The 25625-nt window shown below is 43.5% G+C and overlaps 1 protein-coding gene across 1 annotated transcript; it reads right to left on the bottom strand.

Annotated features, from left to right (window-relative positions):
- Positions 1-1060: 1060 nt before the first annotated feature.
- On the bottom strand, positions 1061-25473 carry zfr (zinc finger RNA binding protein). Its single transcript, XM_048242791.1, has 21 exons — positions 25369-25473; positions 25052-25133; positions 20561-20846; positions 19761-19902; positions 19194-19409; positions 17290-17381; positions 17026-17187; positions 16529-16735; positions 15187-15544; positions 13873-14066; positions 13624-13743; positions 13367-13512; positions 11286-11451; positions 10733-10959; positions 8397-8547; positions 7084-7225; positions 4209-4306; positions 3052-3147; positions 2613-2724; positions 1759-1856; positions 1061-1276 (listed from the first exon to the last, which is right to left on the bottom strand). The coding sequence occupies exons 1-21, from the start codon at positions 25403-25405 to the stop codon at positions 1094-1096; spliced, it is 3315 nt and encodes a 1104-aa protein (XP_048098748.1). The 5' UTR covers positions 25406-25473; the 3' UTR covers positions 1061-1093.
- Positions 25474-25625: the final 152 nt, after the last annotated feature.

The raw sequence follows: 25625 nt of genomic DNA, 5'->3' as shown, positions 1-25625 counted from the left end.
TTTAGGGATAACACTATGAACACAAAAACTTAACCAGGGATCAGTGTCTTTTCAGAAATGCATCACGACTATCGTCACAGTCCCCCTGTGAACATTTAGAACACTTGTAGTCTACTATTTAGACAAAACCTCAAATTTGCACCATTGGCATGATACAGAAATGGTGTTCCGGTGACAACTTAAAAGAACAATAAAAAATAAGAATGTAAAAAATATACCATGAGCCAAATTATAAATTTCATCATTATTATATGCCAACAGCCAACCCTCAATGTACTAGAACTAGAAAATACATGCTCATACGCATTAGCATTTTGTCCAGGTTGATCATAACATGACTACAAGACTAACATACACATCATTTCACTTTTAATTATATATATTTTTTTCTTAGAATTATAATGGGATCAGGAATGTCTCCGTTGAAATAAAACACAGGAATAAAAAGTAGGAAGCCAGTCATGAAGTAGTTCTAGTTTAGACATTTGGGGTAAGATGGCGTTAGCTAGATGAGTTTAGGTCCAAACCACAGTTAGATCAATCTACTGCAAGACTGTTTTATTTCAATGCCCTGTAAAGCTATGATCTGACGAGTTTGCTCAACATCAACAAGACCCGACTGCAGCAAACCAGAAAAAAGAAAAATATTACAACCATAGTGTGAAGTGTAGTGGAAGGAGGGGGGGGGTCACACCATTCCTGAAGGGTCATGTCTACACCAGCACTGACTTGAAAACAAATGGCTTCTGCCCTGGCAGCTCTGCCATGTATTTTTCTATTTCTTTCTTTTTGATAACAGACTATAATCTGCAAACTGCTATTTTACGGTTTTCCACTGAAGAGCTAGTCACAGAAACTTTGTGGAATTAACATTGACATCAGAATTAGATCGGTTGTTCCCTTGGACCACTGAACTTGCCAATAGATGGTAGTGCAAATAACATAACTGGCACGCAAGCCAGGCGAACGCTAGCCTTCACGCGACACGACAGGAAAGGAAAGGACTGCCACCCTTGCAACAGACTACGGTACACAAGGAAGAGGGGGCATTATTACGGGGTTTCATCGTTTTGTTTGTTTGAATTTGCTTTTTTTAGAAGCCTTCGTGGTCCTTCTTGTCCTTCTTCCCCTCTGCTTCGAAGCCGTCCGTCCCGTCGCTGTTGTCGCGTCGGCGCTTGCGGTTGTTGCGCACGTTGAAGCGGGCGTTCATCTGGGGCAGTGGGTCCATGCCCAAGACTTTGTAGATCTGGCGGAATGCAAGCAGCCTTAGGGCAAACTGGAAAAGAGGTTGAAAGCATGTTATGGACGTCATAACCGAGGACACAGATTACTCAGTGTGGACTTCTCCAACAGCCACAACATGACAAGTGTCAGGCAAAGCGTAGAGAATAAATATGTAGTCTACAGCAAAAGTAGCAATTGCCTACGTTGTCTTGACATAACAAATTTCAGTCAATAGTCTAGACAGATGAGAAATACACTTGTTGTTCTTGACTACCTAGAAAATTAAAAGCACCTGAAATGTACATTTTGGGCAAAGACAAAACCTTTGTGTATTTTAAAGTAAAATGCAAATTCACTGAAAGATACTTGGTTTCTATGAAACATGATGGGTGAAAAATGTTTTCGTCATCACAGACTGTCAGTGTATCAGCTGGGTTGCTTAATACTAAGCTTCACTAATATCCTGAAGATACCATTGGGCAGTGCCAGTATTTTTTTTTATTTTTTTTTTATGTGAAATCCAGTTAATAATACCTGGGCACTTGAGGTTATATCCTCTCTCTGCTGCTCCTCCATGGCTGCCAACGTGTCTGTGGGGTTCTTCTCGCATGGGTCAATCAACCCAGGACCACCTGAGCACAAAAGCACGCACACGCACACACAATTAGAGCATCCAATAACGTCATGCTTCTTAGGTTCCATACCACACTTCCCCCCAATGAATTATCTATGACCTCAGTCTGGGTGTTGGTTGCACACTGGTGTGACCAGGCCATGCCTTGTGCTGGCTGCAGTTCAGGTTTTCTTCATGCACCAGAATCACTTAAATCTTCCACGACAACAACAACATAATCATGCCATTACAAGGTCATTGCTAATTATTTCATTTAATGCCATCATATGATATGTCTATTTGAATGTCCAAGGGCATTACCATCGTTCGTTAGTAACATTCATGATCAGTTCCATGATAATGGCTGCCACGACAGCTGCTAATCAACTAACTGCTAATACATTAAATATGAACATCTTTCACCATACAACCCCCTCCAATACAAACAACAGAATAACCAACAGTATCAATGTATTCAGTCACAGTTTAACATTTTGTTCTGCCTTCCAGCTAATCAGTTAGCACTGGCTAAGTGATCTGGTGAGACTGAACACCTCAGCAAATTCTATGACAGAACAACCCTCATTCATCAAGGTTGCTTAATGGACGGATTAATATTTAAAAGAGCCCTGACAAAATTCTTGTTTAAAAAAAGATGAATTACACAACCCAAAATACATCAAATGCATCATCATGATGAACGAGTTTCCATTTTTGACTCCAAGTCCTCGTCGACACTAGGGTGGATAAAAGTGTGACAATCCAGCAGTCTTACCAGGGAGCAAGATGCCGGAGGAAATACATTCAAAGACTCGACGCAGGGCATCTCCGGGGCTCAAGGGGCCAGACGCGCTGCTGATGGCTTTCTCCACCAGGAGCTCCATGGCCTTCAGGGAACAGCAAGTCAGGGAGGCTAAGAACTTGATGCACTAACTGGGCTTTTCCATAGAAAAGTGTAGAGTGTTTAATGTGCATGTTTAAGCCAGGGTTTGGCACATGATGAAAGCCAGGGTTTGGCACATTATGAAATGTAATGTGTAATGTCTTGTGCAACATTGTGACAATTTACCTTGGTAATTTTGTTTGTTGCATAAAATCTTGCATATTGCACATTTTACATTAACATATCTTACATACTCTAAACAGCTGGGTTGCTGGAGGGGTCTGGGGTGGCTATTAAAGAGTTTTGTTTTTTTCCTCAAAAAGATACTCACCCAGCTTGGAAAGGCAGACCACGTGGGCACTCGCTGACACAGGTCCCGTAGAATGCGAATGATTATGACACAGGACTGGAGTCCGTTAGCTCTAGCCTTTGGTGTGAAAGTCACATTTGGTTAATCATTAGCACAAAGAGCAAAGAGGTGTGGACGTGTGCGCACGCACACACACACACACACACACACACACACACACACACACACACACACACGTCTGCCAATGCGGTGTGCAACAGGGATCGGTTCTGGCCATGAGGTGTAACACTACTGTTCCCAATGGAAGCTTATGGATAAACTTTTTTTCAGTTTTGCTTGGTTTTTCAGTATCAAGAAGCCAATCCAGATCACTTTTTTCTTTTTAAAACCATCTTTTTTTTGGTGCAGCTGCCATTTTCAGCAGTATTTTACCTCTTCGTTAGTATGTCAGAGTTCAAAGTTTGCAAGATGCTTGAGGAAGATGCTCTCCAGGTCATCTTACAGACCTTGACCTCTGTTGTGGCAAGTACTTTCACAAACAAATACTTTCACTTATAAAATTACAAAAAAAAGAAGAAAACAAACAATTCAGATTGAAGGAAAAGCATAAGGACTGACAAGTCAAGGACATCTGCTTGATTTAGCCTGTGTGTTGACAGGGGATAACCAACAGCACAGTAAACTAATCAGATACTCCTCTCCTCTCAATCCCTATTCTTATTAAGAAAAGAAAAAAAATATATAAATATCTTTCCTTAGATCACAGAACAAACGCTCAACATGAAAGCACTTATTGATGACACTTTTATGCAAAGATACTCTGCAGCCTTATGGAATTTGCTTATGTACTAAAAATTAGAAAACCAACTTGTGATTTCGAAAAAATAGAATACAAGGATGCCAGATTATTTTTAAGAGACCAGATAACATTATTTAAATACAAAGAAAATCTAAAAAATATAAAATATATGTAGAGTTTTTTTTTAACTCTGGTCTTGCTTGTAGTTAGGACATCCTTGGATGTTTCTTTACATTTCAAAATTGCTGTTTATATAATTTTAAAGTATTGTTATGGTGTTTTAAGTCATTTTCATTGAGTAAATAAACAAATATTAAATGAAAAAACACAAAATGCATCTCATAAGGCTACAACAAGAAAGTAAAATGATGTTCCGAACCTGGAACCACTTAGCGTGGCGTAGAGCAGCCAGAGCGTCAAGGCATTTTTGCCTGTCCAAGACGTCCGCTGGGTCTTTCACCATACCCGAGGTTACATCTAAAAATGGATCCAATTGTCAAATGATGCTGAGGAATGGGTGTTTGACCAGGTGTGTGAGAGAGAGAGAGACCGAAAGAAAGAAAGACAGAAAGACACACACAGACAGAGAGACAGACAGAGAGACAGAGAGAGAGAGAGAGAGAGAGAGAGAGAGAGAGAGAGAGAGAGAGAGAGAGAGAGAGAGAGAGAGAGAGACAAGAACAAGAAAGAACACATTGCCACACATACCAAGTGTTCCCCAGGTAACTGTTGTCTTGGTTACGGCATAAGAATGTAATGTGAGCATAGCCGGACACTCAAAGAGGGATGCAGAGGAGGTGGTTTTGTACAAGGGTGCAAGCTTTTCACGGCTTAAAAATAGTCTCGGCTCAAACCGCGTATTGATTTGGGTCGGGGAGGATGCCACGAACAGAGCAAGAATGTACAGCTGAATACAAGAAACGCCCTGATGTAAGTAGACAGGCCCTTGGTATATACTAGAGATGGCAACTAAATTAAAACCATCCATCAAGGCAGCCTGTGTCTAATTATACTGTCCTGTGCATCAAGAGTGCAATATATTAGGGCCTTGGTGTTATAACTACACAACTGATGAACTGCTAATTTCAACGAGAATTAATTCTATGGCATGGCGCCCTTAATTGTGTGGCAGACAAGGGTTTTCTAAATGTCTATGTGGTTATTAAGAAATGACCATGGGACACAACTCAGACAACTTAAAACCATGTGAGGGGGACCAGAGGCAAGGCAATGGGAAGTGCTTGGTGGTAACCCTCTAGAGCAGCATGGCAATGGCAGGTGTGGCAAAGTGTTTGAGGTGAGGGAGGGGTGGGATAAAAAGAGAGCCTGGTCAAAAATCCTTCCGGAGTCGTAGACGTAGCCTCAGATGGGACACAGGTTACTGAAAAATGTCATAAAAAGGAGGGAGGCTTTGGGCTGGACTTGTGAAGCTTTTGATACATGGAGGCAGCAGTACGTGCTGGAGAGAAAAAATAAACATGGAAGCTCCCAGCAAAGAGGGGTTAGGACATAACTGCATGCATACCTGGTCAGCAGTGGGTCTTAAAAAAATAACCAAAAAAAACAAAAAAAGACCAAACCCAGTCACTGTATACCGAAAGGCTGTCCACCCAGGTCCAACCAAAGATTCCCCTCATAGCTGCTCTCTAAGTCAGACTGATACTCCCCCAAGGATCCAAAAAAAATAATAACGTAAAATCTTAAAAGACTAGAAGATATGGAACATAAAACAAGGGCCCATATAAAATTCTTGATTGCCAAGTTACAGCAAAATGCTGTTACATATATAAAGGCTTTCAGGTTAACGCCTTTATTTATCATTTTTGGTAAGAGATGTAAGGGCCTTTTGCTTGTTATATAGACAAATGTTTGATATTCATTAAAGAGAATGAAGAAAGGGGAACAAAAAGAGACGGTTTCTCTTTAAAAGCAGTCTGGTGGAGGTCAGACCAGCACATAGACTGATGCACTTAGGGGAGCTCTTTCAATTCTACAAAGGGGTAGTCGGGGAGGAGGGGGTACCTCAGAATGGTGAAGTTCTCACCGCCAGACAAAAATATGATTTGTTTCCTGTGGGGACGGACATGACCAACTCTTCCCAGCGCTGCACATATCCTGATTGTGCAAACGTCCCAAATTCACTGCCCAAACCCTCAGGTTTTACTTTTTTTTTTTCTGTGTGCAACTTAAAATACATGAGTACACAGAATTACTTTCCAAGAGAATTGCAAAGGCATATTCACAGACATAACATCTAAAATTTAATGGAGGTAAATAAAAGGGGAAAAGGTGCGTGAAGGGGGAGGTTCTTGGTTGTGCAAACTATCCCCTGGAACACAGGAAACAAAAACCAATCTTATCCATGACTAAAAACTAGACTGACACAATGCAAAAACACTTATCATGCGTTTGTGTGTGTGTGTGTGTGTGTGTGTGTGTGTGTATGCGTGTGTTCAGGAGAGCTTCAAGAGCACTGGAGAAGTGTTACAAAGAGCGGGGAGGGGGCTTTCCCTGAGCAACACTGCTGACGGGAGACAGGAGAGCCTTTGCAAACCCATGGTAGTGCCCAGCTCAACATGAGTACAGGGCAGGAGCATCCATGTACCGTAATCTGAGGCTAAACTTATCAATTAAGGACAAAATGTCATTCAATGTAGTGTATCTAAGAGAACAGAAAGGAATAACTACATGTATAATATGTTGTGTATATTTATGAATAGATACATATATCTAAGAATATTAATAACTCCTCTGCCTTCAAAATGGGTGCCTTGGACACAGAAGGGTTTTTCTGCTATTATGTGGATGGCATCTGAATGGCATCTGAATATGATTAAGCAAATAATATATATATATATATTTTTTTTATACAGAGGATATCTGGTTCAGCAATGTAGAAAGCATCAACAGAAATTTACAGAGGAAGATCTGAATGATGAAAACCTAATATTATATATTTAAAAACAATATTCCAAGGCTTTTGAAGGCAAATAAAGCAACAGATGTCTTTCAGAGACTCAAGCCTCTCATGAATAAGCTCGGGCACATACCAGGACCGGTTTGAAGGCTAAGGAATTTTGGAGATCAAAAGGACTCCTATTCCTGGCATCACTACAATAGCTTTCTGACTCCTTGTTGCCAGCAGACATGCTCAGTTGCGGACAAAATGAAAGGAATAAAAGAGAAAAAAAAAGAAACAGTAAAATTAATCTCATAGATGGGCGAAAAGAAAGAGGGGCGACAGCCTTCCCAACCTCCGTCCCGGGCGTTCTCCTCTCGGATGATGGGCGACGTCAGGGTGATTGTCACCTGCATCTTGGGCTCGGCGCCGGAGGTGAGGATGATGGCCGCCTCCTGGATAGAGCCCTTCACCTCGTACTTCTCAGGTGTCACCAACTGCAGAGGAGCACAAGTGCATGCTTGATATGAAGCAATGACACTAGTACACCACAAGTTTGAGATGGAGGAATAAGGCTAATACACTGAAGATTTATTATGCCGTTTCAACTATGAAGTTCTACTGATTAAAAGTCTCTAATGAACAATTCTTGGTTTCTGATGTAAACCTCATCACTCCACTGCAGTCAACTACTCACAGACCTGTGTACCACAAGGACATGTCATGTCCACTTTGGTGGAGAACACAGTAACTTTTCAAAGCTGTTTGCAGTATTAAAGTTATGGGTCTACTGTGTGCAGTCATAATGCGGAGGTACTGTGCTGATGATTTCCTACCGCACTGGGCATTCTTCACACTCCTCCTGTTTTATCTCTTAATTCACAGCCTTTACTCGCAGTTCAATTTCACCTTCTCTAAACACATTTTCCCCTCTGTACAAATCCTGCTTCTGCCGGTATGTTTCTTGTCTGCTGTTGACATTGTTGATGCATGATCTTGTCCTATTGGCATTACTCCGTTCCTTCTGGACACTATTCCAATTAAATGCTCAAAACATCCAGAATTTCATTTGTATTTACATGTAAGAAAACCATTTCTAATTAATGATTTGAGATAAAAACCACGATTAAATGGTTTTCTATTAAATTTAAGAACACTTTAATCTCAGCCCAGAAGGCCTATTTTGTCAGGCAGGATCATTCACCAGATGAACACTACAAAACAGTTGCTTTGTTTAGTGATAAGTGAGTTTGCTGTGCTCTTTGAAGTTGATCATTACGTCTAATATAGCCACGAACTGCAACCGCTACGCGGTCGAGACCGAACGCACACGCCACGCATCTGGTGTGAATGAGGGGTAAGCCAGAGGAGAGAGCAGCCAGAGCCTGACTGATGGCTTTAAACACCCGGCCTGCTTTTAAATTCACAACTTGGGCCTGAGTGTTTGGACACTAATGAAAAGGTTCTCTGCCGTCGCTGCCAAGTTATTGTGAAGTAAGCTCCAGCGCCAAGACGCCCCCACACACACACACACACACACACACTTTCAAGACAGCACAGACATATTAAGTAGGGACAGCCTGCGGAAAAACACTGCAACTAAGCCTTCAAAACACTGAAGGCTGTTGCCTGAGCCCTCCTACTGGGAGAGCATGTGGTGGTGGATACCGTGAGCTGCTTGGGAAGGTGCTCCACGATGCGGGTCAGCAGGTTCTTGGTGGGCTTCTCGGAGCAGAGGAGAACCAGGTTCACATTTTTATCTCCACGGAGGAGCAGGCCTTTGGCCAACACGCCAACTCTCATTACACCCTTAAGAGCTCTGCAACACAAACACAAACACACCGGACAATGCAGCAAAGTTATTACACTAAATAATCAACATTTATTAAATGATCATTTTGATGATTAGATGCTACTGCTATAAATCCGACACAGTACATGGATTTGTTCTTTAATTCGCTCCGAAATGTCCATTTCTCTATTTCTATTCCTCATTTCTATTCTCACTCCAGACCTTGTTACTACCGTATTTTCCGGACTATAAGTCGCATCAGTCAAAAAATGCATCATGAGCAGGAAAAAAACATGTATAAGTCGCACCGGACTATAAGTCGCATTTATTTAGAAATATATTTCACAAAATCCAAAACCAAAAACAGAGACTATGTAACTGGATTATTGAGGCCAAAAAGATTAATGAAGACGAAGGAGTGAAGGCAGCTAAGGAGGGCAGGAAGGTAATTGCAAAGCAAAAGATTCACTGAAAGAAAATGCCATGAGGTGCACCAAAATGTTACTAAAATGTGGAGAATACAATGCAATCAAGCATTTTGGGCGATGTGGAGTCACAAGCTGGCAGCAGATTAAATGCTCATGAGAGAGAAAAAGATGCAGTTTAAGACGTGACCGAAACGATAGGCCTATAGGCCCGACGGTAATTGTAAAGCAATTTACAAAAGATTCACTGAACAAAAATGCTGATATGATACATGAAAATGTAGCTAAAAATGTGGAGAATACAATGCAATCAAGCATTTTGGGCGATGGAGTCACAAGCTGGCAGCAGATTAAATGCTCACGATAGAGAAAAAGACGTGACCTAAGCTTTAAAAGGACGTGACCTAAGCTGAGGAAAGCCATGGCAATTGGCCAATAGGCCCGACGGTATTTGTAAAGCAATTTACAAAAGATTCACAGAACAAAAATGCTGATGTGGTACATGAAAATGTAGCTAAAAATGTGGAGAATGCAATCAAGCATTTTGGACGATGTGGAGATACAAGCTGGCAGCAGATTAAATGCTCGAGAGAGAAAAAGATGCGGGTTTAAATGGACGTGCAGACCGAAGCTGCAGCAAGCAGGTGATATTTAGAAATGTATTTCACAAAATCCAAGACTAAGAACAGACAGACTATGTAACTGTACTGAGTGAATAGTGGCAAGAGGCAAGCCGAAGGCTGCTGACAAGGCCCGACGCTAATTGTAAAGCAATTTACAAAAAAAACACTGAACTCAAATGTTGATGTGGTACATGACAATTTAGCTGAAAATGTGGAGAATGCAATGCAATTAATCATTTTGTACGATATATTGGCACAGACTGGCATGCAGCAGAACAATTGCTTGGCTGGCCACCTCCGAGAGAGCGATAGAAAAAAAGATGCACATTTAAAAGGGTCTAAATTCCAGCGCGGAATTGCGGGTATTACGAATAAATTATTACTTAGTATTGAGCATAATAATAAAAGTCCCGCAAATCTAGCCATCATAATGCGAGAGATTCCCACACATTTTTAAGATATCCGCGCTTTCATTCATTCGTGTGCTGTGCTGCAAGGGAAACCTTATTCCGTATAGCCAAAGATGTCTAAGATCTAAATGTAGTTATTTTTTAAATTATGCATGATTTACTTTTTTATAAAATTCATAGGCTGATGCCTGGCAGCAACAATTGTGTTTAAATGTAGGCTTCAGCCTCTAGCTCAGAAGGGTGCAGCATGCGACTAGCTTGAGAGCAATGAGAGCAACGTGTTGGAGACTCATGGTGTAAATTACTTTTCATTGGCAACAATACCAACCAACAATATAAAATATTAAGAAGAGCTCTTTTATGAGTTAAATTGAAACAAAATGATACTGGCTTTTATTTGTCCAAATCTGAGGCCCGGCTATAAATAGAATCCCTGCCGTAATTTGACATTTAGGTATGCACGTGTGTTTCAGGCATAGTGCAAGCACTAATCTCTGACTGAAAGTGCACAGGACTTGTGCATTTGAGAGCGCTCTCTCGTGGCTGTAGACATAATGTTTCACGTAGGGTTCATGTCAGTTAATATAAATTAACATTTAAAAACATGTTCAATTATATATAAGTTGCAGGACCAGCCAAACTATGAAAAAAAGTGTGACTTCTAGTCCGGAAAATACGATATAAATCGTATTTATAAACCCATCTATTATTTCAGCAGATAAAAGGGTCAGCATTTTGTGCCGTAGTGGCGTACCGGTCCTTGGGGATCTCCTTCTTCTCTTTCTCCTTCTCTTTCTCCTTCTCCTTGTCCTCCTCTTTGCCCTTGTCTTGGTCCGTGATGATGTCGGACACAAGCTTGAGAGCCCGCTCAGTGATGGACACAATCTTCTGGATGGCCTGCAGCTCTTCCTCGGAGGGGTAGATGGCCGCGTGTTTGGTCATGACGTAACGGTCATCCGAGGTGTCGGGCCGGCGAAGGGGCTGGAGAGGGAGAGAGGTCAAGATGCTCAGACCTAAATAGTTGTGTTTTTAGAGTTGGGCCATTTGAACAAATGAACATTCCTGACTTTAGATTTTAGATGAATGACACTGCATTACAACATTTGCAATGCATTCTTCGAACAATTCCTTTTGTTTAATTAAACACTCATGACAGATGAAGGGGCTCATGATATTTCAAGTTTGACTGAAAACCCTCTGAGAAAGACCTATGGACCTAATTCAATCTATCTCCACACACACACACACACACACACACACACACACACTTCTTGAATATAAAAAGGCAGTGTGATGCCATGTCTCACCACTGGGCCCTGTGGCTGAGGGATGGGCATGCCGGGTCGCACGCCCAGGAGCCCCGGTGGGCCGGGCGGGCCCTGGGGGTAGCCTCCGTCGGGCATCCGGCGCCGGTCGTCCCAGTGGTGCTGCTCCTCTTCCATGCGTCGCCAGTACATATCCTCCTCGTACCGCCTGCGACAGAACAAAGGGACCGGCTTTTAATGCTCACTCAATAAACACACACTGATTTAACTACCTCATTATTTTGCAAGCCATGAGAGTACATCACATCCAAATGAACTCCTGAGGACTTCATGCCTCACTGCATGGTGAAGTGCCTTTGAAGGGTGGACACTTTTCTGTCAATTGTATTTAGGGCTGAAACGATTCATCGAGTTACTCGAATAACTCGATTACAAAAATTACGTTAAATTCCTATGACGCGCACTATACGCGCAGGGATCTGATTGTTCCACACGGACCGTTGTTCAGGAAGCACACCACTAGCGCGTGAATCGTGATACATTCTGAATTTCACTGGCGCGATGGCGGAGTCAAGATGTCCATAAATGGCAGAGAATGTAAAGTAAAGTTTTGGGATCATTACATACTCAAAAAGGAAAAGAACAAGCATCTGAACCGAAAACATCCACTCCATGCTGTTTCACCAAGCGTCAATAAAGTAGGCCATCTATCAATCTATCTAGCCTATCTATCATCTACGTAGCCTATAGCCTACATTGATGTTGGCTGATTTTAATCACATACTGTATTTGTAGCGATGTCGTGATATAATGTTTAGCTTTGATGTTTTTAAGTAGTAAACTTATTCATGTTCAATTGCAAGACAGTATGCCTAAAAAAGAACCCCTTATACACACATGCATGCACCCTCATCTTCCCTCACGCACCGCACGCGTGCACACACACACACGTTGCTAGGTTACCATAGCAAATAGGCTCAACCCAGAAATTATTTTTTAGTAGCCTAATAGTAAAATTATTTGTTAGTAGCCTAATGGTAGGCTATTTTTTAGTAGCCTAATTGTAAAATTATTTGTTAGTAGCCTAATGGTAAATGCTGCAGGTGTAGAAATCTACATAAAACAGATATTTACTTTGATGTCAGGTCTAGATTACAGCATGAAACTTGTTGTGCATATTAATGCATTAAATTGCTTTCCCTCTTCTCCCTCCGAGCACTTCACAACATAGCTGGGCGAACAAAGCTGTCCATACTAAGTCATGCACAAGAGGCTGCAATTTTACAGAGAGCATTTTGAACATTATTTAATTATTGGCACTGGCACTTATAAACACTAAATAGGTAAATTGCAATAAATGGGCTTAGTTTTGTAGCCTGATGTTGGAGTTAGAATAAGTACCTCTGTGCCAATTGCTTGATTTTACAGCCATGTCATTTTCGTTATGCATCATTTGTTTTGGTTGTTTAAAAATGCAAAAAAAATAAAAAATATCCGATTAATCGATCGATAAAGTGCTAGATTAATCGATTACAAAAAGAATCGATAGCTGCAGCCCTAATTGTATTTGATGCAAGTGAATCAAATTACTAGTCACAGATGTATTAATCTACACATCCACTAATTGCCCATAATATAGAGACCTGTGGAGTAGTTTTAACTAGTCTCTTGAATACAGTGCTTTCTCCATCAAGCCCTTCAGTGCACACAGCCTGGAACTATAGAGGGAAGGTCCCAATTCCCACAAACGTTTTTAATTTGACTCTGGCCCCTGGATCCCACTTGTAACGCATGTTTTTCTCTTGCAAGACAAATAGTCCTTTTTTGTTTTCTACAAAGCAATTTTCCGTCCCATCTACTACTCCCCTGTTTACATGGTATACAGAACTTTTATTTTAAAAACAGAAACCGAAAATCCAGTTTTCCATGGTTTGGGACACTCTGATTGCCTACCATTTCACCCACCCAACCCTTAAGCTCACACCCACCCCCATACAAAAACACAGACCACAACACACACAAACCAACACTTAACAATATCACACACACACAAACACACCCACCCACCCCATATATTTCCATCACACACACACACACACACATACACACAAACCCACCCACACCTCATCTCCATCCTCCAGCGCTCCTCCTCCTCTCTCCTCCTCCAGTACTCCTCCTTCTGCAGCTGCTTCCTCATCTTCTCCTCCTGGATTTTGCGTGCTCGGATACTGGGCTTCACCTCCACCTGGAGATCTGGGTTGACCTTTTTCTGTTGGATAACGAAGCGGCAGCGATAAAGCTTAACGCCATGTTCAGACCATAACAATTCAAAAGAAGTTCTAATGGCCTGACCAAATGAAGGACGAATGAATCCACAAACCTTGTACTGAAGACGATGTCTTCGACCCTTTAAATGCATCTCCTTGGCGTTTGGATCGTTGAAACTACATTCACACAGCTTGCAATGAAAGCGAATCACCCTGCCTTCATCGTTACGTACCTAAGAGGGAGAAATTAATCAACTTGTTTATTACATAACAATGCACAATGTGCAAACTGCCATCTATTAATAGGCTTGTAACATATGGCATGTCAAACGCATTGTAAGACCAAAAATAAGAAAGGTCACCTCTTCAACATAGTCGTGTCCGACTGGTTGGACATCGCTCTGCAGGGCAGCCAGGGCGGACTGCGCCGACAGCGAATCAGAGGACTCTATCTTCATGTCCGGAGACTGTGCAGCCAATGAGGCTGGGGCAGGTTTTGCAGTCTCTGCTTTGGAGTCATCGGCCTTGACACCTGTGGTCTGTAACTTACTTCCTCCTGCAACAGGAGAAAGAGGTCACGTTACCTCTGCCAAGACGACTATTATCATTTATTCAACAACCTCAAGTTTCTTATGCAAGTTTTATTCAGATAAAAGCAAAAGCCAAGTTCCAGTATGCAGAAGCTGAAATATTGGGCAATGACTTGTTCCAATAGTGATCTATCTAAATACAAAGGTGAGTACAAGAGGACCGATATAAACAAACATAGTGGAACAAACTTCACTGGAAATTCAAATAAATGAATACCAAAAAACAGGGAAACATGGAGAAAACAGGAACACAGAGAAGAGAAGAGTAGAGAATACACTACTATAAGCCAAGTGGATATAATTTGCCCTTCATCCATGGTGTTCCACCCCCATTGCTTTTGTTAGGAGTAAGAAAGCAGCCTTTGTAAATGTTCTCCTGTAATTAACATCAATGAGATTCCAGCTAGTATAAAAAGCTGGTCTGCCAATACTGAGCACCAAAAAAGAAGCCTTTGTTGTGTATTGAAAAAAGAAATAGCATGTTTCAACCGAGTCTATCCAATTAGATCGCAAATGATTTACTGTTACTGTTTGAGTGATTCAATGTTGGCTCTGTTAAACAGTTTCGAGTTTAACTCCTCCAGCCAGATGGAGCTTATAGCTCTTGGGCTGGGGGGTGGTCTGATGGCGCTACAAAACAAACATGCCATTCTAGCGTGGGACAGCAGGAGGGGCAACTAAGTCTCAGGCATGGAGGGACAGAGTAGGGCCATGGGAGTTGGACTAACACGGCCTGGAAAACAGGCCTCCCTCCCTCTGTGTCGGAAAGGAGGAGCTGGCAGACACAGCCCAGAGCGCTGGCGCACACACACCATGCAAAATGAGAGGGGGGTGGGGGGGCAAGCAGTGCCTTTCAAGTACAAAAATAAAAGGGAGAGAAAATTTGCAGGAATGCTGCTAAAGGGTGCCATGAACACGGTAGCATGAACACGCCATCTTGGCCTAATCTGAGCCATCAAATCACATGAGCATAGAACGGATATCAAATGTGCAAAAGAGAACACAGATTGCCTACGATTTTTCACAAACGTCAACTTGTGATTTCAAATGGAAGAGAAAAGGCATATCTTTTGCACTCACGCTTACCAACGAAGTTGATCTTGGGAGTGTTGGCCTTCTTGACCACGCTGCCGTTGGTGGGCAGGCCACTGACCGCTGGGCTCTTGCCCTGCACCGCGGCGGCCGCCGCCGTGCTGGCGCTGTTCACCATGCTGATGGGCTTCAGGTAGGACGAGTTGGCGGCGCCCGCCGCAGACGCTGGAGCAGGAGATTGCACGCTGGTACCCATGGCCCCGCCTCCGCCCGCACCGGCGCTGCCTGCCGACGCAGAGCCGCCCGCCGAGGCCTTGCTGGGAGCCGCTGTAGTGGCGCTGGAGGTCTGGGTGACCACGCTGGGCTCTGTGGAGGGGATGGGCTTGCCCAGTTTGGTGTGTAGCTTGACGACCTGAAGTAAAGACAAACACAAGAAGAACAAAAAATATAGCAAAACGTAACGCACAATGTAATAACAAAAGTTATGCAAAATAGTTATGCAAAAGGTCGGGTACAGATAGCCAGCCTCTACAAAAGGATTGGCTCGCCTCCAGGATTTTCATATGTTTGGTGCCTATTTGGTCATACGTCAGGTTACAAGGAAGTTCAGCAATCTGCAGTGGAGTGGCTATTCCTGGGTCAGTGAGACTGGTGGGGAAACAGGACGGTTCACTGGTAATGGGCTGGAAAGTTTGAGAAGCTTGGCCTCATATGACTCTTGGGCAAGCTTCATCATGTTTACATGTAGACAAAGACAAAGAAAATGACTCACCAGAAACTAACTTCCAAAGATCGCCATCAGGAGAGTTACTAGCATTTACTAGCTTCTAGATCAAGTTGCAGTTACTGTTTATAGTGGCAAACTAAGTTAAAACAAACTGGAAAAAAAACAAAATCTATTTTTGAGCCTGTACCACCCAAAATCCTCCTGACAGGAAGCACTATGCCTTTGGGAGGGCAATAATTTGGAGGACGGGGAGAGAGAAGAATGTTTTAAACTTTTTTGGGAGACAGAGCGAACTTTAGAATCAACCGGAAAAACAAGGTTACACAGACATTATTTTTTTAGTACAAAATATAGGTATTATTATTAAGAATGTTTTAAAAAAAGAAAAAAGGAGATTTGTTAATTATTGCTTTGTTAATTATATCAATGGATCAGAGAGGGCTGCCTAACTCTACAGAGGTACAGATTCTGAGAATCTAGAGAAAGTTTGTCATACTGTTTTGTTAGAAGATTAAAATCTATTTTGTGTAGTCTAGTCACGGCTCATCAGAGCAAAAGCATGCATCAACATGCTGCTGACTACAGTCCCTGCACTGCACACGTGACGCCAGCCAACCTGGCACGGGGGAGGGGCGGTGGAGTGTAGGGTGCCAGACGGTACTGCGGTACCTTCTGGTGCTTGGCACCGCGAATGTGCGCGGCGTAGGCGTCGGCGCCGGTGCAGGAGACGTCACAGAGCTCGCAGCGCAGCTGGTTCTGTGTGCCACGGGCCGAGCTGCCGGTGCCGCCCGCTCCGCTGCTGCTGCTGCTCTGGGAGACCTTGAGGGCTGCCTCCTTCTTCTTGTGCTTCTGGCCCTCCAGGTGCTCCTTATAGGTCTGCAGGAGAGATGGAGGAGAGGTGGAGGTGGGTAAAAGAAAGAGTATTATGGACTATTAACTCGATAGGTGCACAGTGGCATGGAGGACGTATTACTTGACCAGACATCAATGGTGACAAGGACATAAAACAGTGATAAACACAGGCTAGAGACAGACCATCAGACTATGCCTTAACCTACTTGTGTGTAGATTTCTCAACAAATAATTTACTGTTACGGACACCATTTCATCACCATCGCAACACTCGCACAGGAAGTGGTCAGGGGAGGCGTTTGCGTTTGCCTCACCTGCGGGCCGGCGCAACTGATCTTGCAAACGTCGCAGTAGTGGATCTGTGGCGGCTTGGGCGGCTGCTTGGGCTTCAGCTGCTTGTTCTGGAAGGGCGTCTTCTTGGTGAAGGTGCTGCCGGTCCAGGCGGCCGTCGCCGCGGCAGCCGCCACCGCCTGCTTCTGCTGCTGTTGCTGCTGCTGCTGCTGCTGCTTGTTCTGGAAGGGCGTCTTCTTGGTGAAGGTGCTGCCGGTCCAGGCGGCCGTCGCCGCGGCAGCCGCCACCGCCTGCTTCTGCTGCTGTTGCTGCTGCTGCTGCTGGTAGTAAGAGGAGGCGGCGGAGTACACGGCCGCCTCATAACCCGAGTATGACGTACCTGAGGGGAAGGACCGTTACCTCTCCATTACCCAGCATAACCAGCTCAACCGGCTCTCTAATGCATCGCCATCAAAGCACAGTAGAACAGAACAGCCCAAACTTCACAAAAATGGGCATAGTCTTGCACAACAAATTCCATTTCCAAACAACCACACAGTGTGTAATGCAATTCACACAAATTTGCAGTTTCCTCCTTGTGCATTTTCAGTAGATTAACATTTCCCCTACAGCTGGCTAAAATCCATGTCATACATCAAAGGAATGCAATTTTCTGAATCAATAGCAGATCTGATCTCCTCAGGTCAACTGTGGCTGATAGCTGGTAGGTGCTAACTGCAAACCGCATGCCCTGGCATGCCATAGAGCAGGGGTGCCCAACCTTTTATGTACCATGGACCGGTTTGATTCCCATTTTTTTTTTTTTCACGGGGGGGGGTTGGGGGGGGTTCGGGGTTCCATGGTCCATATGTGTTGTGCATGCATTACTTGAAAAGAACTAGCTCCAGTTAACAGTGAGTGTAACGGACTCTTAAAAATGTGAAAAACGTGAACTTGAAGAAGTGAAAATTGAACAATATGAACTATGAAAATTGAACAACTTGAAGCTACATCTATCAAGTGTGAACATGCTTAACAAAATATGGGAACAAAACGTGCATTACGAATATAATCAGTGGGAGCCCTGTGCTTGTTTCCCTGCAACAAGAAGGTTCCATCTTCACCCTCATACCCTCAGTGTGTTTGAAATGTCCAGTCGATTGCGCAATTTGGTCTTAGTTGCAGTCATTGAAGAAAACCCGGCCTCGCATAGATACGTGGTGGGAAATGGTAGCAACATTTTCAGCCGTAAAAGCGCTATCTCGGGATATTCTGCTTTGGTTTTGATCCAAAAACCCGCTAGATAGGTTTCCTCATACACACTCTTAAGACCACCGTCATTAGCAATTTCGATCAACTGCTCTTACTCCTGCGCTGACAAGTTAGGACTATTCGGGATATTGACAAATGGGTTGCGGACCCACTCATTGGTTTGCCGTGGATCTTTGGAGGATGGGAAGTAGCCTAACGCTCAAACTCATTTGAAAGCGCAACAAGGTGATCGCGCACCAGCTGCGAGAGAAAGGGCCCTGCCTCAGTCTCTCCCAAAACCCCCACTACTGTTTGGAACATATCAAATACAGCCCGGTCCCCATTCATCCCCACAAATCAAGCTTGGCTTTAAATGCAGCGACTTTATCTGCCAGTATAAAGACATCATCGTCATCATTCTCCCCTGGAGTGACAGGTTGAGGTCATTAAGCAACCCGAATATGCCACACAGTTAAGAGAGTTTTGACACCCAGTCCTCATCACTAAAATGTGCAGCGGTGACTTTTTTTCTGTAAGAAATCTCTGCAGCGGCTCTCGAACACTCTGGCCAGTGACCTGCTAAAGATGCTTGTTTTTTGTTACTCATTCTAGCAGTTTAGCTAACTTTGTGTGACACTACCGTTCGCCAAGAACTGACCAAATGAAGTGAGCTGACCTGAGGCTGCGCAGCGCTGAAGGCAATATGTAAAAGTGTTGAAGGCGGGACAGACAGACGTAAGAAAATAGACCTTGCAAAATGCAAACATGCGTGCAATCAAACAACTGCATTTAGGCCTATGCCATGTAAAAACGTGACATTATTGCGAATTAAATTGAGTTCAGTTTGCATGCATTTTTTTTTTAACTCATGTCGTAGGCTACGGCCCGGTTAGGAATGTCCGGCGTGGCCCGGTGGTTGGGGACCGCTGCCATAGAGAGTGGAGGTTGTTTATTTACTCACCTGAATAGGTGACTGCATTAGTACTGTAGGTGGGACTCTGAGAGTAGGACGGGACAACGGAGGCAGCGGCGACCGGCTGCACCGCCGAGGATACTGGGTAGATGGAGAAGGTGGAGGTGGCGGGGCTGGGGGTGGCTGGCTTGATGGCGGTCACCTGACGCGTCTGCTGGGTCTGGGTGTAGGGGGTGACTCCCTGCGTGTAACCGGTTTTTGGAGCTGGAGTAGGAGTAGGAAGAGGGGTTGTGGGTGGTTGTCACAGTAAACAGGAGAATGGTTATTGATTTTTCTCCTCCCTCACTGCTTTTTTCTAAGTAACAGTGCAGTGGTTCACTGCCCAAGGACAGGGAGGGCATTAAATTACACTCAGAGGGAAACATTCAGCTGCCAGTGCTAGTGAAGATTTATATTAAGGACCGGAGCTCACGGGATCCTGTGAAACCAGTGAGGGATGCGGGCTCAGTGCAAGCATTTTCAAGAGCACTTTTTAAGAAATTAGGGTAACTACGTCACAACACAAACAAAATACAATGTTGGACGTACCTGTACCTGAGTGTATGTTGGACGTACCTGTCTGGTAGTAGGACTCTGCCACGCTGGGCTGTGGCTGGGCGGCAGCTGCCACTGCGGCGGTGGCTGTGGGCTGCTGGTAGTACTGCTTACTGTCGTAAGCCATGGTTGGAGCCGTGGAACGCACATACGAATACGTGTCCTGGAACAGACATAGCACCACAACGCAGCAAAACAGAACAAGGTGTGTGAGTGTGAGTGTGTTGGGGGTGGGGGTTTGTAGACATAAGTCAGAAACTACTAAAGGGCCTATAGTCTTGAAAAAAAAAGCACAAATCAAATTAATATCACCAATTACTAGGTAAAACTAATAAGATAAACAATTCCAATTCTGTTTGCATGCAGGGGAATAAATAGTAGAAGTTCCTGTTTGACAGGGCTTCAAACACAGCCATTTGGAGACCAAGTGCAGCCCAGGGAGGGGAAAAAAAAAAATCTACAGAAATTAGAGCAGTGTAGTGAGCCTGCACGAACACATTCCTCTCACAAAAGCACTGACTGTGCATCTGGCCGCCTCTGCGACAGCTGAAGATACATAAGGGGGGGGAGAGAGAGAGAGAGAGAGAGAGAGATTGAAAGAGATGGAGAGAAGGAGTGTGAAAGAGAGCGAGATAGAGAGCAATTGAGAGCGAGCGAGAGATGGGGAGGGATGGAGAGAGATGAGAGGGAGTGTGAAAGAGAGAGCAAGAGAGGTATGAAGTGTGTGAGCATGTGGGGGTGGAAGGCTCGTTTCCCTGACAACAGCAATTGCAATAGCACCCCTGCAGCTGCGCTGTGCTCCCGTAGTGGCCTTCTCTTACCTGGTAGTTCTGGGACGTGACCGGGGGAGGGGGCGGTGGGACCTCGGGCTGCCGCTGGGCAGCGTAGGCGTAATCGGTGGCCGCGTGCGCCGGCTGATACCCACCATACGCCGCTGCCGTAGCCGCCGCGGCTACGGCAACGGGCGCAGGTCTGGCTACGGCAACTGTGGCGGCCGTTGGGGCATATGCTGCCGCCACCGTGTGGGCCGCCACTGGTGCTTGGTGCACAGTATAGCTGGCCACTGTGGTGGGGTGGGTGTAGGCAACCCCAGCGGCCGGCTGCTGACTGGAATGGGGGAGGGGAGGGGTGGGGTGGGGTCAAGCATCAGAGGGGGGGGGGGGTGGGGGGGGAGACAAACACGGGGGAAGGGCACCAGTTAGGCAGGGCTTCATCTTATATTACAGAAAACTAAATCTAAAGTCATGATCTAACACATCAAGAAGCAGGTCTAGACTTCGACTAATATAATTAAACACACACACACTAGGCCATTTAGCCATTGCTGTAAGGTGGATCACGTTTAGAGGAGAGATTTTCAAAATGCTCTTATTTGGTATGTGCTCGTAACATCATACACATGCTGGTAAGATGTCCTATGGTTGGTAGAAATATATTTTTTTTCAGAGACAACAGAGGCCAACCGCAAGAGTATTCCTTGTGTTTTTAGCGTTTAAAACCTTTGATAATCCCGTCAGGGCTTTTCAATTTTGGGGTTTAACTGACAGATACACACACACACACATATAAAAATGTAAATATAAATAAAATGGATTAAAATAGTCAGGTAATGAGCCCAACATGTGGAAAGAAACCCTGAAGACCTCTACTTAGATTTGGCTAACTGGAAATAGGCTAACTGTGGCAAATAGCAAGGCACCTCACTGGCAGGGCAGGAGGAGGGGGGAAAAAACAGCCTAATCAGACACAGGCAGCCAGCTGCCTCAGGTGTTGACAGGCTGAGACCGATCCGGCCCAGCAGTGCAGAAGCATGCAGTGGGAACCCTCTAAATAAAAAGAGGAGATCAATAGGGCACGAGATGCTCGGTTAGTGGTGCTGTCTTCTTCAAAATCAGACTCCCACAGTAACGAGATGGAGGGGTACCCACTTTCATGGGCCGTTGGCCTGCAGTTAAAAGAATTAGAGCATGGTCTCATATCCAGACCTGCTTGGGAGGAACCGACGATGGGTTTTTGGATGAGCAAGCTTAGCACTTTTCACTGGTTATAGGAGTGAGGCTGCTGGATTAAATAGCTTCCGAGATGCTCCCATTGCAAACACACACACACAAACACAAATACAGTAATTGTATCTGTAAATACAGCAATTCTTTAGTCTAATAGTTAGTGGTTATAAAGTCAGCTAGGTCTTCAAAAATGCTCATTTATTAGCCATTCAACTAATCAACTAGAATTTCAGCTTTGGTGCCCATTACAAGGTTTGTAAATTTAACATAATCCCATGTGCTAGACACTATATGTGCCGTGTGTAAATTATTACCTCATTCATACCAATCTGACACCGGTGTCCCTAAATTCTAGGTTGCTTTTCCATTCCAATGTTTACTTATCCTGAGTAGTGCTTATTATCCAACCCTTTTGTCAGCAAGATCTGAATGCAACTGCTAACTACTTGCTGCCTAAACCTGACAATCCTATTCAATAATAAGTTTCAAGTTCCAAGTATGGGACAAATCCTTTGTCATGTGGAGAAGCGTTATTGATCTACACATGAGACTTCTTGTATTAAATAACCAGGGGCCATCAATAATACACTGAGAGTGTACAAAAGGCATGCATTACTGCCCTCTGACTGAGGATGAGTTTATGATTTGATAAGCCACCCCCCATCCCCATGCTGCTGCTGCTCAGAAAATAAAAAGATTTTCTGAGAACCTAAGACCTGGAGAAGAAACTGACGCCTTTACCTTTTAAGCATATAGCAAAGCTTTTGCACAAAAGCTTAGCACATACTTTGAAATACCAGTAAATGCATTTTGTCACAGTGACTACCACAACATTCCCTCCTCCTGATGTCAACGGTGACCCTAGTACACGGTCTTTTAATCTCAAGTAAAAAGAGTGGACACTGCTGATGCCACTCAAACACCATTTTCTGCTGTGACAAAACATGGCTAAGCACTTTGGCACCAGCAGTTGAGCTATAACCACAATGGTTGGGAGGAAAATATGGGATTCAATGTATTTTGGCAAAAAATTAAAAAGAAGGCTATACACTCTCTATAAATGGAACTACTGTTTTTCTGACTACTGTCCTTCTGGAAGGACTCATTCAAACCTGTATAGACCCTTCCAACAATAAAAACAAAAACAATGCTTGAACGTTCTATTTGGGCCCCAATCTACTTCCTCTGCATTAAGATAACATATGGAATGTTAAAACAGAAGCCTTGTGGGGCCAACTATGATGCTGATAATGGAACTCTCTTGAAAGGGTCCATAGAGCAAATGGTGTGCACTCTAACAAATAGAGAACAAAGCAGTCCGTGACTAATTTTATTCAGTTTACAGCTTTTAGTTTCTACACACACCTGAGCATAACCTGTCCAGACCACACTATATCCAGGTCAAACAGTGTGGGACAAATCCTGCTATTGTTTTCAGCTGAAATTGCTAATACCTTTCTATCTAGAATCTTCACAACATGCCTAGAACATGCCATTGTAACACCACCGCTGAAAAAACAACAATATATTTGCCTGTGAAAGTTATAACCAACTTTGAACCTACCATTCCTACGTGAAATACTGGAAAAGGTTGTATACATTTAACATTATGCCCTCAATAGAGCCCATAAATTAGCAATACAACAGTTCTTATCACTTATATGCTGATTACATGCCAGTGCACCTTATTACGGTATGTTTTTTATTTAAAAATAATAATAATAATAATAATAATAATAATAATAATAATATAAGCACCCTTCACATACAATATAACTCCTACGCTGAAGATATATAGATTTATTTTATTATTATAGCAGCCTCTTTCATTATATTAGCCTTATCTTCTTTGTTTGGGCATGTCATATGATTGTTGTGTAATTCTGTTACTGCTTTGAAGCACATGGTATGCGCTTGTCATATGAAATGCGCTCTACAAATACCAGATAATCCAAAATGCATATCTGTACACATCTCTGCAAGAAACAATATAGCAGCACAAACAAAAATTATTTGCCTATATATAAGGCGAGAGAGAGAGAGAGGTGTTGTGCATTTGCATACACAACATAACAGAACTTTACCATTGATTAAGTTTCCTATGGTCAGCTGGACCCGTGCACATGAAATTGCATCCTACACTTGCACCTGATGCAGTTCCTTGTATACTTCATGAAAATAGAGTTCTCATTTGTGACCATATCGTGACAGATGAGGCAAGGTGACTGCAGCTACAAAACCTTGTTAACTAAGCTAGGCTTTGGCAGGAGGATGGGTCCTGTCACTGAATTGAGTCCACAGAACCTATATCTTCCTATATAGCCTTGACAGGGAAAACTGGGGGTGTTTATGCTCAAATTATAGGTTTGTGTATGTGCAAAATTTAACACTCATCATGTCTGAATAAAAAACCCTGGATTGTTGTTACTGTCTAGGCAGCTAAACAAAACATTAAAAAAAAAAAGGTTATGCAAAATACGCCATGGGAAATTTCAATCAAAATTCTTTCCACCGTTGGACAAAGAAGTTTAATAAGCTTAGAGACTAGAGTTTAGAGACAGAAACGAAAAGTAGACAATTCCGTCTGAACACAGAAACTCCTGCAAAACAATACCGTCATTAAAATGTTTGACAAGTAAATCAACATTTCCTGGGATAATTTCGTTCGGTGATGAAAACCAGCTGGTTTGGTCTAACTATTATATACCGTAAATATCATTAACGTTAATTAAGTTACTTTTATGTTTCGGCCGATCTATATGGCTAATCAACACAAACCGTAATCTCTTACTCGGGCCAAAAAGAATAACACCGAGCTGTCAGTGAAAAAAATAAAAACACTTATTTAACGTTACCCTAATCATTATGACACCTAGCTGCTAACGCGCTGCATCGACACCATTTACATGGGTGGGCAGCTGATAAACGCTGATAGCACGGTTAGCTGCTAAACACAACGCGACCTCACGCCAACATTAGCGCGAGAGCTATATATTTCTGCACTGATGATAGGAATCAATGGTTTTTTCATGCTCGATGAGTGTACACTCGGAAAATGCAGCAGGCTGGCTAGCCATCTTGCATGAGCTCAAGTTCCTCGCAAGCAAGCAGCTTCCAACTGCAAACCCACTCCCCCTCCACCCCCTCCCCCAATCATGAACAATACAGTGAGACAGGATAGGACAACGTTTACCAATGTTGTCAACGGATGCGGATTAGGACACACTGAACACCATCGGCAATTTAACTGATAAAATTGGGGATTACATTCACCTCCTAACCATTAGTTTAGTTCGGGACACTTACCTGTACTGCGCAGCAGCACCATGGGTAAATCCAAAATAGTTGCCGGTAGCCATTTTGGCATCTTCACCTAGCCGGCCGGGCACTGCGGAGGGACAGATACATCGAGGGTGAGCGCTAAGCTAATGTTGGTTAGCCTGTTAGCCCATATTATCGTGAAGACCCCGCATAATGCGAGGGGATCACACAGGCGTCCAAACGAACATGTGTGGACGCATTTACCAAACGCAAATCACCCAAAAACATTCTACGTCGTGTTTAGAACGTTTCAGTGCATATTTCCTGATCACTAAATATGCATTTTATCACATTTTACTCACCATAGGTGAAGGAGACTACTGGACATATGGGAATCATTGGGTTCCTGTTCTCTGACGAACTCTCTCTCGTCACCCTTCGGTTTTATGCGAGGAGGTTGTACCCGGAAATCCATTTTGAAGGACATGCGCTCTGCTGATTTGTGAAGTCGGGAACTGTAGTTCGGAATGGTTGCTGTCCCTCAAGGTCGAAAACAAGCTTCAGTTAAGAAAATTAAGATGATTATCGCAGGCTCTGCCAAAGTGTGTGCTTGTTATCG

Source organism: Alosa alosa, chromosome 5 (genome assembly GCF_017589495.1).
Source record: "Alosa alosa isolate M-15738 ecotype Scorff River chromosome 5, AALO_Geno_1.1, whole genome shotgun sequence".
Taxonomy (NCBI): domain Eukaryota; kingdom Metazoa; phylum Chordata; class Actinopteri; order Clupeiformes; family Clupeidae; genus Alosa; species Alosa alosa.
Note: the sequence above shows the minus strand (reverse complement) of the source record. Positions and strands in the feature narration are given on the sequence as shown.

Coding starts and splice junctions, on each gene's coding strand:
- zfr (XM_048242791.1), bottom strand. CDS start 25,405: ATGATTCCCATATGTCCAGTAGTCTCCTTCACCTATG. Junction 19,410..19,760: donor AGAGTCCTACTACCAGACAG/GTACGTCCAACA, acceptor CTCCTACTCCAG/CTCCAAAAACCGGTTACACG. Junction 8,548..10,732: donor AAGGAGATCCCCAAGGACCG/GTACGCCACTAC, acceptor TTTGTGTTGCAG/AGCTCTTAAGGGTGTAATGA.